This window comes from Mustela lutreola, chromosome 1 (assembly GCF_030435805.1).
Source record: "Mustela lutreola isolate mMusLut2 chromosome 1, mMusLut2.pri, whole genome shotgun sequence".
Lineage (NCBI taxonomy): Eukaryota > Metazoa > Chordata > Mammalia > Carnivora > Mustelidae > Mustela > Mustela lutreola.
The window spans coordinates 56,968,931-56,986,711 of NC_081290.1; the positions used below are offsets into that span (position 1 = coordinate 56,968,931).

The window sequence follows — 17,781 nt, forward strand, 5'->3', positions numbered from 1 at the left end:
TTACTAACTTGGACACTACTCTGGGTTAAGTTAATTCATCAACAAACTCTTATGCCCAGGAACTGAGATAATGAGGTAAGTACGTTTATTATGAAATTTGCAATAAAACTATGAGGGGCCAAACACAGCAATGGCTCCATAATATTTGCTGGATAGTCATAATAAAAGTAACATTTGAATGGTATTGAGGCCAGTACAGATGGAGGCCAAGTAAAAATATGTCTTGGAGAATTACTCATGTCCCTTCAAATTAGACTTTACTGCTTCAAAACATCCAAGGACCAAAGACCTAGATAACTTTCTACCACGTGGATGCATCATGTTTGATACATTCTACCAAGAAGTAGAAAACCGAGCTTAGTGATTTTCCTAAATGTCATAGTATAAAAGACATTTGAATTATATCTATAAAATGTATATGCTGAGGGTCCTGGAATCGAGCCCCACATCGGGCTCCCTGCTCACCAGGGATCCTGCTTCTCCCTCTCCTCCTCCCCCTGCATGTGCACCTAATCTCTGTCAAATAATGTTTTTTTAATTACGTATACTGAAACCGTTCATTTAACCAGCTCTATTATCTTCCTTTTGTGAATCTACTATCTTGGGGGGGAGGGCAATTGTGGCATTCACTACTTAGAATTTCCACTTTGGGGGTCAAGTGATTTTGTATTCTTCTATTTTTGTATTTTTCTCAATGTCCTCCAATGGCTTGTTTTATTTTTGTAATTAGAAAAAGTGAGAGTCACTGCAGAGGGAAAATAAAAAGATATTCTCTTGCTCCATTTATTTGTCAAATTTCTGATCTCGGCTTTTACGTTTTTGTCTTCAAAACAAGAGTCTCATCATCCCCACGCTCCACAGTAGATACTTACTGGGGAGATTTTGTTGAAAAAAGACGATCCCCGCTCACATCAACTACGTAAATCCGCAAACATAATTCTACCTCCCCTAGCAAACCCTGAATCCTTGAAACACCCACACGTGCAAGCACATACACACACCCACGTACACAAAATCAACTCTTGATTTTATCTCATTCACTTTCCTGTTCTGTTCTGTCTTGGGGCAGCCAGCTGGCTCAGTCAGTAGAGCATCCAACTCTTGACCTCAGGGCGGTGGGTTTGAGCACCACCTTGGGTGTGGAACCTACTTAAAAAACAAAAAACAAAACTTTGTCTTGGTAATTTTCTGTTCCTTAATGGCAAGAAAAAAATACCTGACCACATCTCAATTCATTTTTATTGCAAAACACTTACCTGACCCCTGTCTCTGTGACTCCCTGTAGGCACCAACAGTATCCATTCTCTCTGCGTAATCAATAGGCTGCTGTCTACCACACCCAACTTGCTTGTTTATCTATTTGTAAATATGCTTATACCTGTTGCTTTAATTATATAACTTAATTAAATTGTACTTAAAATGGGTAAGTGCAACAAGAAAAACCTTTCAAAAAAAAAAAAAAACTATGAATACCAAGTTGAATGGCTTGGTAAAAATGACCATACGTGATTTATTTTTTAAATGTTACAGACCTCACTATGGTGAGTGCTGTGAAGTGTGTAAACCTGGTGATTTACAGACCTATGCCCCTGGGGCTAATAATACATTATATGTTAATTTAAAATTTTTTTTAATATTTTATTTATCTACTTATTTATTTTTAAGATTTTATTTATTTATTTGACAGAGAGAGATCACAAATAGGCAGGCAGGCAGAGAGAGAGAGGAAGCAGGCTCCCCACCGACCAGAGAGCCCAAAGCGGGGCTCGATCCCAGAACCCTGGGATCATGACCTGAGCCGAAAGCAGAGGCTTAATCCACTGAGCCACCCAGGCACCCCAATATTTTGTTTATTTATTTGAGAGAGAGAGCATGAGCAAGAAGAAGGTCAGAGGGAGAAGCAGACTCCCCGTGGAGCTGGGAGCCCTGTGGGACTCGATCCCGGGACTCCAGGATCATGACCAGAGTTGAAGGCAGTCACTTAACCAACTGAGCCACCCAAGCACCCATATGTTAATAAAAACAAATTTTTTTTTTAATGTTACAGACCTGAAACCAAAAAGAAACTTGTTGGTCATCTCTAGATGTTGATAGGGCATTAGCCCATTATTCTGCAAACTGATCAATAAAGAAAAAGAATCAAGCATCTATCCTGCCTTTCTTTTTGGACCGTATTTCAAGGCATCCAAATGTTGGGTGAAAGAAAGGCTTCTGTTTAGATGAATCAGAGTAAATAAATGCAGAAGATGTCTTAAAATTATAAAATATCCATTGTATAGCCCCTATGGACATAATTGATCTTGGCAATAATCCCCAAATTGTGCCAAGCTAATTAAATGAAAAGTTGTTGAAGAACTTTATAATAAATGAATCAAGCAGATAATACCCAATTCTGTTAACCCCCTAAATGCGGGGTGCTGTGACATTATGTCCCTCCTGCTGCAACTGATGAAATCCATGGCTCCTTCTGGAATGCATTCCTGCTTACCCTCAAATCCAATCTGTCTCCGCAGTCTCTTCAAAATTAACAGGCATTAAAAAATGGAGAAGGAAAAATGGCTAGGAGTTAAAGGATGCTTAAGAGGGGCACCTGACTGGCTCAGTCAATGAAGCATATGACTCCTGCTCTTGAGGTCATGAGTTCAACATGAGCCCTTTTTTGAGTGCAGAGAATACATAAAAGTAAGATTTTTTTTAAAGGATGCTTAAGATATCCTTTAAGATATTACTTAAAGGATAAAGTAGCCTCATGCAACGTGTGGATTTTTATTTGAACAAATCCATCATAAAACCGTATTTTTAAGAAACTCATGAAAAAATAAACAGGGTGGATACAGGTAATATTGAAGAATTAGTCTCAGTTTTGTCAGGTGTGACAATGGTATGTCAAATATGTTTTTCTAATGTTATTTTTTGTTAGAGATACAAACTGAAGCATTGACAGACAAAATGATATGAAGTCAGGAATTTGCTTTTAAAGTACTTTAGGGGAGGGGCACCTGGTTGAGCACCTGACTCTTGATCTCAGCTCAGGTCTTGATCTTGAGCCATGAGTTCAGGACCCACACTGGGCTCCACACTGTGTATGGAGCCTGCTTTAAAAATAAATAAGTAAATAGGGGTGCCTGGGTGGCACAGTTGGTTAAGCATAGAACTCTTGGTTTCAACTCTAGTCACGATCTCAGGGTCATGGGATTGGCCTGGATCTGGATGCAGAATCTGCTTCAACATCCTCTCCTCCCAAATGAAGCAATACGGGATTGCGAGGGAGACAAACCGGAAGAGACTCAATCTCACAAAACAAACTGAGGGCTGCTGGGGGTGGGGGCGGGGGTGTTGTGGGTAGGGATAGAGTGGCTGGGTTATAGACATCCGGGAGGGTATGTGCTATGGTAAGTGCTATGAAATGTGTAAGCCTGATAATTCACCGACCTGTACCCGTGGGGCAGATAATACATAATATGTTAATAAAAAGAATTAAAAAAAAAAAAAAAAGATTCTCTCTTCCTCTCCCTCTGCCCCTCCCTGCCATATTGTTTCTTTCTCTCAAATAAATAAATAAATCTTAAAAATAAAATGGTTTAAAAAATAAATAAATAAAAAATAAAATGGTTTAAATAAATGAAGTTCTTTAGGGGGGAAAAGTGAGGAGATAGATTAAGAGCAGAATGTTAGTCATCAACAATGGGGATTAGGTAAAGGGGGTTGACTATTTTGTCTAGTTTAACATTTTTAAAGCGTTTCCCTAACAGAAGATCCAATCATAGTGTTCTTGTTGCTTCCCTTTGCCTTTGTCTTTGTTCTTCCTTTTGCCCAGAAGCCTCTCCCAGATGTTTCTAGGTTTGCTCTCCCTCCTTATACAGATCTTTGCTAAAATGTTAGTTTTCAGGGAAGCCTTTCTTATCTATTATTGTACTTAACACCTTAAGACTACTGCTGAGCACTCTTTTTAGGAACTTTCCACCATCTGCCATACTGTGTATTTTCCTGTTTTATCCACTATACTCCAATCCCACTAGAATAAAAGACCCATGTAAACAAGAACCTAATCTATTTTGTCCATTGTTATATGCCCAGGATCTAGAAGAGTTTGTAGGACATAAAAGGAGCTTGAGAAACACTTACTGAATAAATGTGTTACAAAAACACTTAGCATCTGGAAATATGGCAAAAAGGTGGGTAGAATCCTTTCAGTATCTTACAAAAACATTGATAGGTTGCCCCTAGAAATATTTAATCATGTAGCAGAATGTGTCTTTGCCTTTCCTATTTACTATCAAAGTTTATGAAGTTAGATGCTAACAATATACATGTGGTTGGTTAAAGATGCAAATAATTTCTGTCTGATAGAAAAGATATACCCCAAAGGTTATAGCTTTTAATTAACTTGTGCAACATTAACCAGTTTTATATCTAACCTATCAGCCTAATTCTAATATTCTATTTTTTATAAAGATTTTATTTATTTATTTGACAGACAGAGAGGCAGGCAGAGAGAGAGGAGGAAGCAGGCTCCCTGCTGAGCAGAGGGCCCGATGCGGGACTCGATCCCAGGACCCTGAGATCATGACCTGAGCCGAAGGCAGCGGCTTAACCACTGAGCCACCAAGGCGCCCCACTAATATTCTATTTTGAATATGTATAAATACTCAGTGCTCCCAAGGTGTTCTTTATACTGACTTTATCATTTCACTGATTCCTCCATAAAGGAGGAAATAAATCTTTGGCATGCACTGATTTTGTACGTTAATGAAAGTCAAGCTCTTAACTTTTTGAAACTTCTACTCTGACAAATGAACTCAAATTGTGATGAACTGTGCACCTGTTGGCCGTTTTTCTTGACTTTTTGCTATCTGAGGCTTTGAGTTGGCCTTATAGAGAGAGCAACACAATACACACCCGGGCATCAGGACTATCCCTTGACCAGTAGAGACCACTTGGTCACCGATACTCTGTCCCATCAAATTCCTCCAAATCAAGCTGCCCGAGCCCCTTGAATTTTGTGATCCAGTTTCTCCTCCTGCTGCCCCTTCCTTACGACCTCTTCACTTGTTAGTCACCTTTGAACTTAAGCATCCAGGACTGAAAATGGATGGTGACTATCCCCAGGTGGGATAAAAAGTACTTAACAGGGGCTCTCAGGTGGCTCTATCAGTTAAGCATCCAACTCTTGATGTCTGCTCAGGTCTTGATCTCAGGTCGTAAGTTCAGGCCCCAGTGTGGAGCCTACTTAAAAAAAAAAAAAAAAATACTTAAACGTATCTATCTAGGCTGACAAGCAACATGATTCTGACACTGAATCACAAACAGATGTCATCTCTTGGAACAGCTCCAACGAACTGATAGCATCTACCCAGCCTGCTGTGTAGACCATGTTGAGGCTGGGCCAGGCCCACCCAGTGAAGTGTGATCAATCAGCAAGGCCCTCTACAGGCACAGGATTAGGAGTGCAGAGTGTGCCCTACATCTTTCCTGACCAAGCTCTGGGAGGAGATGGCTCAACAGGAAAGATAAGCCACAAAGAAACTGGCTTGGCCACCAGGCAGGACTGGGCATTCTGCTGCTTTACCTTAACAGTCCATAATAGCTTCTGAAGTACAGAGACAAAGCTCTGGGCTCTAGGACCTTGCTTCCCTAAAAGGAGGAGCCCAAGGACCTCACAATGCAGCCTCAGGACTCATCTTTGAGACAGAGAAAGTAATACATACCTCCATCTGGAGACTTTACAAATGCTCTTATCTTTGGAATGGATTGCCTGAGGGCATGAGACGAGCTGAGAACACACTCTTTTGGAGCTTTATGATGTGATGGCTTTAGGCAGTGTCATCTGTCAGTTCAAAAACCACCTCTAGGGATGCCTGGGTGGCTCAGTTGGTTAAGCAGCTGCCTTCGGCTCAGGTCATGATCCCAGCGTCCTGGGATCGAGTCCCACATCGGGCTCCTTGCTCCGCAGGGAGCCTGCTTCTCCCTCTTACTCTGCCTTCCACTCTGTCTGCCTGTGCTCGCTCTCGCTCTCTCTCTCTCTGACAAATAAATAAATAAAATCTTTAAAAAAAAAAAAAAAAAAAAACCACCTCTACCACTTACCAGCTCTGGTCCTTAGGAACAGCAACAAAAACAACAACAAAAATCACTGCATGCCTCAGTTTTCCATCAGTCTAATGGGTCTGATGACGCCAAGAATGGAAAGAGATGGGTTTCTGCTACTTACTAACTACAAAGCCAACTTCACAGGCCTCTGACCAATGCAGTCACATGGGGTCCTGGGCTCAGGTCCAGGAGTGTAATGTTCTGCAGTTGCTGTCCAAAAATTCTTAATAATTTTATCTGCTTTGTGTCTTGTGAGACAAGGCCAATGGAGTGCTGGAGCCTGCACTGGGGAGCTTGAAGCCTTGGCTCACATCTCCCTGGGATGGGTTCTCAGGCTGCCACACCCCAACCCCAGCAGGAGCTGAGCGCATCTGGGTGGGATCAGGGGCACCTTCCCCGTGTCCCAAGTTGTGCAGAGCAGCTCCAGGCACTTGTGAAGGTCAGCTGTGTCCCTGCAGGACTCCTGGTGCCCAAGGGGACTCAACATTAAATAGCAAGTGAAAACCATCCAGCTGGTGACAAGACCTCAGAGGAAAGTAAAAGCTTTTTCCTACTTTTTGAACAATGGGTCCCACATTTTCATTTTCACTGGGCCCCACAAATTACCCAGCCTGCTCTAACCAACTGCAGGAGAAGCGAAATTATTTAACCTCTCTCGGGCTTCATTTCCTCCACCACAGGATGTGTCATGAGACTTTTCTGACAGGATTCTGATAACAAAACCAACTATGTGAGGTTCCGAGTACATTGCTAACAACCCATAAACATGGATTCTCAACCATTCTCTCTTCAAAATTTCTAAGCGAACTTTGGCAACAATTTTCCAAGGGCTTTCTCTCCAAAGAGGAAAGGGGGAAGCAGAGAGGTCGTGAGTGTTCGTTGTGATAAAGAACAAAAGTTTTCTCTAGGTAGACACCACCACTTCCCTCGGCTGTTAATAATGATACCAGAACCAGAAGCATGGGCGTGACATTAGCGGGCAGCGCTCCTGACCTTTCTAGGAACTTCTGAAGTGAAACACAGAAGTAGCAGCTTTCCTTTTCCATCTCCTCTCATCTCTGCTTTCCCCCACTCAGCCATCTGGGGTGCTCCCAGGGCTTTCAAGTAGCCTTTCCTTCTAGAAGATTCTACCCCACAGCTACATTCTCTCGGGTGTCCTGATAGCATCTCAACCCTCGCAGTTTTGTTTACTTGCCTGTGTACTCCACCCTTCCTTCCAAAGATAACTCAGCCCTGTGGTCCAACTTCCCCATATACAATCACAGCTACACCCATGCACCCATGTCCCGCCCTTGGAAAACCAGTTTCACCTTCCCAATTTGACCTTCCCCATTCAGTCCGGTGCATCTAAGACTCTGGCCACTGATGTGCCTTAGAACACCAGCATGAAACATAGGGTTAAAGGAAGCCTGACAACCATAGTCCTAAGAACTTAGGACACACAGATGAATATGAGGCTGTCAACTTGACTCTGCCCTAATGAAGTTCAGGGTCTCACTGGAAATACAGATATTGAACAGGAAGTCATTCCACCACCCACAGGGAAAACATGCTACACAATCCTGTCCTGTTCAAATATGGTCATGCTTATACTCTCCACATTGTGTGTGGGCTAACATGAGGTCCTCACCCTCTCACCAGCAGGGTCTTGTCAAAGTCCCATACTCTTTATAAAGAGTTTTGATCCAACCATTGGCCAGTCTTTCCCCAGGAGCAGCAGCTTATCTGTCTCCCAGATTCATTGAATAGGTTAACACACACTGTTCAGAAAACCCTTTGCTGAAATTCCGTCATCAAAGAAAGACCTCATATGCTACTTCTCTCGTGGGGTCCTTCCTGACTCTGCTCCATCAGGCAGGTAGTGCTCATTTCTGAATCTCTGTGGTGTGGTGCAGGAACTTGACTCACAGCATTTCACATATTTTCTTGTTTGATGGGTAGCTGAGTACCTCTTACACCCCCCTACAGAATCTAGTAAAGGTTTTAGAGAACAGAAACCACTCTGCCCTCCACAGGGCCCCTCTTGCCCATGGACACAGCCGTGTGCCATTACAGATCACCCTGCCCCTGCACAATGCTGTCTCCAGGCCAGTCATCCCAGACCTCCCTGCAGGACCCTGGTGTGTTCACCAGGCCTGGTGTTTTCAGACTCTCTGAAGCACCCCACCCCGCATCCCACAGTGGCCCTAGCACCAGGCACACAGCGAGTCTCTACTATGTGTTTGCAAGAATTTGCTATCTTGTACATTTTGAACTCACGAATTTTACTGAGTAGACATAAATAAAACGCTAAAGTCACTGAAATGGGAGGCCTGGGGTAGTAAAAATGAAGAACTGTCCCTTGAAAAATCTTGCTAGAAATTCTGAAGAGGAAGGAGAAGCAAAAGAAATTGAGAAGTGAAGAAAAAGAATCAGAAAGAACAGTCAGTACAGGCCCAGTGTAGCTGATACAGCTGTCTGTGATCAACAGCAAGCAGAATAAAACGGATGCAGAACGTTCTCTATGAAGTGTCTCATGGTGTATGTTTATGCTTCTACCAGCATGACGGGGACCTGACTGAGTCCAGCTTAACCAGCATCTACTAAGGGACTATAATGTGATGAGCAATGACAGGGGTGCAGGGGTGAATAAAAGTGTCTCTCTCTTTGGGAACCCCACTTGCATGGAGCAGGGATGAAGAGAGCTGTCTGAGGAATGCCCACTCCTGTCCCTCAACAGCCAGCAGCTATCACTGATGGCCAAAATTTATGGGGAGGGTTGGCATTCCCCAAGGCAAGAAGCTTCCTGGAACCGTAATGTACCAGTGAGGGCCTCTCTGAACCCAGTCCATCTCTGGATGTGGTGGCTCTCCATTTCCTCCTGCAGACTGTGCCCCACCTTCCTGCATCCCCTGCTCCCAACTATTGCCCCGACAGGTGACACTCTCCCACACTATCAAGAGCACTAGGCATCTGCTAACCCTCTGGGGAGTCATGGCTGGATGTCTCTCAGGTCTCACAAGCTGAGGGCCATCTCAGGATGGACTGCAGCTCCTGAATGTGATCTTGAGACATCAGAACCACGTGTCATCTGCATTTAATGCTCCTGGCTGAACTTAAAAAAATCCCAGCTCAACAAGCAGGGACAAGTTTCAATGTTCGCCAACCCACACTCAAAGACTGGCAGAAAGTGACTTCTAGGGGCGGTCAGAGGCTTTGGAAAAGGAATATATGAAAATAGAGTCCTAAGATCTACAAAGAAATACTGAGAAGCTATTTACATAAAAGAAAAATCAACACCTTAAAAGCCAAAATAGAGATTGATGGATTTGGGAGAAATGGTATGGAAAAGTTTGTTGGAGAAGTTTATTTATTATAGCTTTGTTTGTTTCTTATTATTTGTAATATACTGGCTTCTATACCATTCATTTAATTCAATGAACTATTTTTGCTTATTATATTGCAGGCACCATTTTAGGTCCTCGACATCTATCACTCAATAAAAAATTTCTATACTCGGGGCACCTGGGTGGCTCAGTGGGTTAAGCCACTGCCTTCGGCTCAGGTCATGATCTCAGGGTCGTGGGATCGAGTCCCGCATCGGGCTCTCTGCTCGGCAGGGAGCCTGCTTCCTCCTCTCTCTCTCTCTCTCTCTGTCTGCCTCTCTGCCTACTTGTGATCTCTCTCTGTCAAATAAATAAATAAAATCTTTAAAAAAAAATTTCTATACTCAATGAGCTTATATTCAAGGAGGCATGTATCAGATTTCTATCATTATTAAATCTAGTTAATAAAAGATAATAATGTGTAAAGAGCAATAGATGTAACAAAAGAACAAAAGAGACAAGAAGGAAATAAACGTTTAAAAGCTAATGTAAAGACACAGGGTTAAAGCCACCCACAAAATTTTTGTTACTCTTCTCATCATGGGGTAGGGCTTGTTTTCTGTCTTGAAGCTGGACAGGCCTGGTGACTGTTCTAACCTTTAGAATGTGGGAGAAGGGATGCTGTGTTAGCTATGGGTGCTAGCTAACTTTGAGAAGGCCCCTCCAGAATCAGAGAAAGACAATTATCATATGATCCCACTCATACGTGGCATTTAAGAAACAAAAGAAGAGGATCATAGGGGAAGACCGGACAAAATAAAACAAGATGAAGTCAGAGAGGGAGACAAACCATAAGAGACTCTTAATCGTAGGAAACAAACTGAGGGTTGCTGGAAGGGAGAGGGTGGGGGATGGGGTAACTGGGGGATGGGCATTCAGGAGGACACAGGATGTGATGAGCCCTGGGTGTTACATATGACTAATGAATCACTGAACTCTACCTCCAAAACAAATAATACATTATATGTTAATTAATTGCATTGAATTTTTTTTTTTAAAAGAAGGCCTGCCAGACTTCACTTTAAAGAGTTTATGAGCTCTGAAGAAATTGAGGAGAGGCCCTGAGAGGACACAGAAAAAGAAGCCCAGCCAGCCTCACAAAACCCAGGCACCATTGCATAAGTACAACGTTTGGGGGGTTCCAGTCAAGTCAACCTCCCAGATGAATGAATACAGCTGACATCAGTGAAAAGACCTTCCAACTGATCTTAGACAACACATGATTGTAAAAGATATTAAATGGCTGTTGTTTTCCATCACCACAGTTTAGGGTAGTTTATCAGCAATCAAGAACCAACACAGAAAGTGGTATCTGGAAATGACATGTTTTTTCTGGAGAACCTAAAACATCTGCATGATGGTTCACTCTCCATGTCAACTTGGCAGGACCTAAGGTACCCACATATTTGGTCACACACACGTGTGCATGTTATATTTAAATGAATGGACTCTGAGTTAAGACATGTTACCCTCCATAATGATGGTTCCCATTCATCAGCCAGCCGTATGCCTTTAAGAAAAGACTGACCCCTCCAAAGGAAAAGAGACTTCTGTCTGCAAATAACCTTCAGACACAAGCTGCAACATCAACTCTTTCCTAGGTCTCTAGCCTGTCTGCCCAGCCCTTCAGATTTTGGACCTGTTGACCACCACAAGCATGGGAGCCAATGCCTTAAAATAAACCTCTCCTCTCCCCCCATCTCTGCCTCTCCCCACCTCTTTGTGTCTCCCTGGAGAGCCCTGGCTACCACAATGTGGCATCAGGATTGGAAGTGAGTGTGGCAGGCTGAGCTCAGAAATACCTCAAGGAGACTATTCATGAAGGCTGGATAGGCACAGAGAACATTGTTACTGTTTTTTGTTTTTTGATTTTTTTTAAAGATTTTTATTTATTTGAGAGAGAGAGAGTGTGCGTGCACAAGTGCAAAGGGAGGGGTGGGGGCAGGAGAGAAAGCAACTCAAGCAGACTCCCTGCTGAGCATGAAGCTGGACTCCGGAGGCTCATCTGAGGACCCTGAGATCACAACCTGAACCGAAATGAAGAGTGGAAAGCTTAACCAACTGAGCCATCCAGGTGCCCCAGAGAAAAGATTTCTGATGTTAAGAGGGTATGACTAGAAGAGAAGACATCAGCATGCCAGACTTGCAATAACATAGAAGGAAACAGATTATTGATCAAAGAGTCATAACCTTGAAGGTCAAGTCTGGGGCAGGGAGTCATTTGCACAACAGAAATCACAAGGATTCCAAGGACAGTGACCAGAGAAGAAGAAAATACCATATATAGGATCTTCAATATATAACAAACTGCCCTAAAAAGAAATAAATAATCAGCTCAGTGGAAATTAGCATGGGTCTGAACAGAAAATTCACAGATAAAAATGTAAGTGACCATTTACTATATACAACATGCTGACACCCTCTGATAATCAGAGAACAATTAGGAGCCATTTTTCTCATAAGTAAAAAAAAAAAAGTTGATACTGTTGAGCAATGGAAAGCATGTTCTGTGATAGATAGTAATGGAAGCCTAAAATGGTACTGTTATTTTGAAGGGATTTAGAAATTCTTATCAAAATTTAAAATATGGACAATCCGCCCTTTGATCCAGCCATTCCACCACCAAAAACCTCTCCTACAAAAACACTCCTGTAAGCGCACAGAAATATATATACAAAGACATTCACTGAAGCACGTGACTCCCAAGAGGAATGAAAGTTTCCTGAGTGGGAAGTTTGTCTTCCACTCCCGCGTCGTCGGTAGTAGATCACTGCCTGGCACTTAGTAGATACTCGGCAAGTATCTGCTGAATGAATGAACAGGCCTGAAAATTGGTAACTAATTTTCTGTCCCAACAGTTCCCTCTACCTGGTGGGATACCATGAGCTGTTAAAAATAATGTGGTAAATCTACATGTACTAACACTGAAAGATCTCCAAGGCCATGTGCTTAATTAAAAAACAAGATCAGCTGAAGGGATCAAGAAGATGTGGTATAGGGACGCCTGGGTGGCTCAGTGGGTTAAAGCCTCTGCCTTCGGCTCAGGTCGTGATCCCAGGGTCCTGGGATCGAGTCCCGCATCGGGCTCTCTGCTTGGCAGGGAGCCTGCTTCCTCCTCTCTCTGCCTGCCTCTCTGCCTCCTTGTGATTTCTGTCTATCAAATAAATAAATAAATCTTTAAAAAAAAAAAAAAAAAAAAAAGAAGATGTGGTATATATATACAATGGAATACCATGCAGCCATCAAAAGAAATGAAATCTTGCCATTTGCGACAACATGGATGGAACTAAAGGGTATTGTGCTTAGCGAAATAAGTCAATCAGAGAAAGACAATCATCATATGATCTCCCTGATATGAGGAAGTTGAGAGGCAATGTGGGGGTTAGGAAAAGTAGGAAAAGAATAAATGAAACAAGATGGGATCCGGAGGGAGACAAACCGTTAAGAGGCACTTAATCTCCCAAAGCAAACTGAGGGTTGCTGGAGGGAAGGGGGTTGGGAGAAGGGAGGTAGGGTTATGGACATTGGGGAAGGTAGGTGCTATGGTGAGTGCTGTGAAGTGTGTAAACCTGGTGATTCACAGACCTGTACCCCTGGAGCTAATAATACATTATATGTTAATAAAAAAATAAAAAATATATTTTTAAAAAAACAATTAAAAAGATCAGTTAAAAGAAAATTAGAAACAGCATAAATTCCATCACTGGAGGACTGATTTACTGGATTGTGATTTCAATAAATTTAATACTAGCTATCCATTTTGATGTTGGCCTTGATCTATATTTATCACTGTTGAAAGATGTCTGTGATACTGCAGTTCTGAAAACAATAGCATTATGACTCACTACATTATCAGGATTGTCCCTCCTGATCCTCAGAATTCCCACACGTGGTGGATACCCTCATTCCATTTTACGGCTTAGTGCACTGCAGCACAGAGAAAGTAAGTAATCTGCCCAAAATTACACTGTGACAGAGCCAAGTCTTAAATCCAAGCAGCAGGTCTCCTAGTGTGTGCTCTTAAACCACCCAAGGATAAAGTGATCACATATTCTAGTTTAAGTCTACTGAGTCGGTATAATTAACAGCATCCCCTTTCTTTTCAAAAAGTCCCATGCATGGTCAATACATTTAATGGTCACTCTACTTACAGACCTTCTATAAGCAGCACAGGCATAGTGTAGAGGCTGAGTTCCGTCTCTGGAGCCCAAATCTGGACAATTTACTCACACTCTGCCCTTCAGTTTGTTCATATGTAAAATAGGGATGGCCATAGTTAAGTGCCTCAAAGAGTGAAGGATTCAATGAATGTGTATTTCTTAAGCGCCTGGCATGCAGGACGTACTAACTACTAACCCATCTCTACAGCGCGCCTATGTGCATGTATTGTGAGGTATCTGGAAGGATGCTCAGGAAATATTAACAACAGATATCCTCTTCTGTTATTTTTGAACATACACACAAATACCTATGTATGTACATGTCCATATACCTGCGTGCGTACGCTGGAGATCTGTATTTTTATCTATATATATTTGTGTGTGAGTGTGTGTGCTTAATACTGAGCCAGTGCCCTGACAAACACTAGCATGCCATGTGGCTTCTGTGGTGCATCTGGCTTGCAAGTCCGTGGTGATCATCTCACCAACAGTGTAAATTTACCAAAGATGACTGAGCAACAACAAAAATTTTAGAACTGTTACACTAAGATGAAAATTAAAAGACGGCATTTATCATTACATGTCAGATCAGATAGCGCTCGATTTTATTGCTACTTTTAAGTGCAACCTGAAGGAACGGCTCAACTTCTGGTTTCTCAATTAACTATTTAATTACTCGGAAACAAAGCACTTAAGCGACCCTGGCAATCTTTGGCCTTGAAAAATGTGCAAGCGAGACCTCCGCTATCTTCCTTAGGATCGGTGGGCTGAGAACGCGCCAGACGGGGCGGGGGCGGGGGCGGGGGAATGCGGATTTTCCCGTGTTCGCAGCCGGAATTAATTGTGCAATTTCAAACTCCCAGCACAAGCCGTGGCCCCCAGTGCTCGCCTTGGGCAGTCTGGGGAATAGGTCTTACTTCTGGCTGGTTCTCCTTTATGAACAACTTCAAAAGTGAGTTCTCTGGGTGAAACCAAACCCTGCGACTGGAGTCAAGAAAGCGAGCGGAGATTACGAACTACCTGGCAGGAGGAACGAGGAACCGTCCGGAAAGGTTCCACAGACTTTTCAGGGTCTGTACAGATCCATCGAACGGATGCACCTTACAGTGTGAATTTTATCTCAATTTTAAAAAGTTGTTATTGTTTTGGTTTTGTTACTGGGCTCTCTGGTCCGCTATATCTCTGGGCGCGCGAGAAGTACTGTTTTATACTCACAGAAAAAAAAAAAAATTACTTTAATGGTCTGGCTCCCCTGACGCTCCCCCACCCCCTGCAGCCTCCACAAGCCACTTAACCAGGTGTCAGCCGTAACTGTCCGGGCACTTTGGGGCCAGAGACAGCGAACAGAAAACCCATTCAAAGTAGAAAACGCTAGCGATCCCCCAGGACAGACACACACACGCGCACACACACACACCCCTATCAGTTATCTTCGCGCGGGTAGCTCGGGACCCGCCCGACTCAGTGCACCTTGCGCAGAAGGTGGGCATCTTCGCAGGGGTTCCGCCGCTGAGCCGGCTGGGCCAGCGAGCCCGGCGCTCCCCTTCCGCTCGCTCGCTCACTCGGGGCCAACTCCAAGCACTCTGGCGAGTGGCACGGAGTGGCAAGGCCAGCACCCCCTGCTCAGCGCTGGCCAGCGGGCTCTCTGCTGACCCGGAATAGAAGATGCTTTGTTTCGCGCGCGGTGCCCAGCTGTGCCCAGCTGTGCCCAGCTGTGCCCAGCCGCGCCCAGCCGCGCGCCACGGACGCCGACTCACCCCAGCTCAGGTCGCACGATTTGAGTATAAGTGTAGCACCGTCCCAGGAGGATCTCGTAAAAATGGGCAGTGGTGCCCTTCCCCTTCCACTCCTGGAGCGGATGGCGCCACATCAGGATACCGACCGGCACCGCGATGATCACCGCGACCAGGAGACCAAAAAAGACGCAGAGACAGATCTTGGTTTTCTTGGAAATGTCGCAGCAGGGTTCCTCCTCAGACACTGAACCGCATCTGTGGTTGGCCATTGGGGCCCACTGAGGAGGTCGGCCGGGCGAAGTTGGAGGAGTGACCCGCCAGACACCGCTCAGGCAGAGAGAAAAGAGTTAGCCCGGTTCGGAAACTGCACTTCCCTTTATCTTGCACTCGCCTTTTCTCGGCTTCCTTTCCCACCCCCCACCCACTCCTGCAAAGTTCCCAGGCCCGCCGACCAATAAAGACTTAAAGAACTTGAAAGACCTCTACTACTACAGCCGCTCACAGCCAGCTTCCTAATCAGACAAAGACCAGACTTTGCATTTCCAGGGAAAAGCCGCTGCCTTAAGGGTTCTCCGCAGGTGTTGGGAAAACCGACAATATTTCTTTGTACTTCTCCGGCCAGCTCCCTTTATCAGCCTTGTACTTTACACTTTAGCCACCGCTGATCCTGCAAAGTGTCAAAGCTGGCTACCTGGGCACATGCCTACAAGCAGTGTCTGCTGCCTGGGAAAAGATCTCTACTGCTACTTCTTAGCCTTGACAAATGCCTGCTCAGCTCCCTTCAAAAGCTCCACTCAAGCCTTACCACTTACCCCTTAACTCAAGTGACATCAGTAGTTAAGCCTGGGTTCAAACCCAGCTCCACTACCCACTACCGGAGTGATAGGGGGCAAGTTACTTGACAGCTCTGTGCTTTAGCTGTAAAGCAGGGATCATAGCACTACCTATTTCATGGGGTATGGTAAGGATTAAGAGAGGTCATATTTACAGTGTGTTTAGCACAACGCCTGGCACATGCTAAGTATCCAACAAATATTAGCTACTACTACCTGCTCTGTGAGGCTAGAGATGTAATTCTAGAATCCATGGGATAAGCTTGGAAAAGTGTCTGGTACGCAGCAAGCACTCTACGTGATGGTTCAATAAATAATCCAGTGGCTAGTCTCAGACATCCCCTGCACTCTCTTCCAGTTTCCTTAGCACTAGGACTCTCTGTGATATTCAGCAGAGACCTAAAGAAAGCAAAAAATCAAGCCACAGGGCTTCCTGGGGCAAAAGTTTTCCAGATGGAAGGAATAGCAGGAATCATGGTTGAGGCAAAACAAAACAAAACAAAAAATTCTGGGGAGAAAGAAATGGAGAGTGGGAGCAAGGAAGGAAGGAGAAGGAAAGAAAATGAGAGAGAAAGAAAGAAAGAAAAGAAAAGAAAGAAAAGGGGCGCCTGGGTGGCTCAGTGGTTAAGCCGCTGCCTTCGGCTCAGGTCATGATCTCAGGGTCCTAGGATCGAGTCCCGCATCGGGCTCTCCGCTCAGCAGGGAGCCTGCTTCCTCCTCTCTCTCTCTCTGCCTGCCTCTCTGCCTACTTGTGATTTCTCTCTGTCAAATAAATAAAATCTTTAAAAAAAAAAAAAAGAAAGGAAAAGAAAGAAAAGAAGAGGAGAGGAGGAAGAAAGGAAAAAAGAGAAGGAGGGAGGAAGGGAGGAGGGAAGGAGAGACAGAAGGAAAGGAGAGGAGGAAGGAAGGAAGGAAAAAGAAAAGAAGAAAAAAGGAAGGAAGGAAAGAGAAAGAAAAGCCCTTGGCCAGTTTCAGAAGCAGCAAGGAGGCCATTGGAACTGGAATTCAGGGTTAAGGGAGGCAGAACAGGAAAGTTCTGAGGGTAGCAGAGGGCCAAATCACTAACAGCCCTGTAGGACAGGATAAGGACTTTTTGGACAGGGAATTTTATTTTTAACCTATTCAAGGTCACTGGGTGATTTATTCTCAATGCTTCTGCATTGAGAATAAATTGTAGGAAAGCAAGGATGGAAAGGCCGCGACCATTTATGGTGACTTTAAAAAGGAAGTAGTAACAAAAGTGGCCAAGAAAACAAGCAGCTGGATTCTGAAAACATTTTGAAAATAGAAGCAACAAGATTTGCTGATGAGTTGGATGTGGGGTTTGCAAGAAAGAGGAGTCGAAGAGGACTCCAAGAATTTTGGTCTGAGTAATTGACCAAAGGGAAGACAGCATTGCCATTTAGAGTGATGGAAAGACGGGGGATGAAGATTTGGTTTGGTAGAAAAGTCACCAAATAAAAATTTGGTTTGGGAGGCAAGTTTAGGATGCCTATTACACCCCCAGGAGGAGATATCAAGTAGCTACTTGGGTATAAATATCTGGAATCCAAGGGGTCAGTGCTGGAAACATAAATATGGGAGGCTTTATCATGCA

At 43.9% G+C, this 17,781-nt stretch overlaps 1 protein-coding gene across 2 annotated transcripts in view; it reads right to left on the bottom strand.

Moving 5' to 3' along the window:
* The window catches only part of CD38 (CD38 molecule), a 49,911-nt gene extending 34,149 nt beyond the window's left edge, over nucleotides 1-15,762 (bottom strand). Inside the window, exon 1 of one of the 2 annotated variants that reach the window (XM_059165178.1) lies at nucleotides 15,373-15,762. In XM_059165178.1, coding sequence (XP_059021161.1) covers nucleotides 15,373-15,620 — 248 coding nt within the window. In that variant the 5' untranslated portion in view covers nucleotides 15,621-15,762. The remainder of the gene's footprint in view (nucleotides 1-15,372) is intronic. The other variant, XM_059165170.1, reaches the window with a different exon arrangement.
* Nucleotides 15,763-17,781: the final 2,019 nt, after the last annotated feature.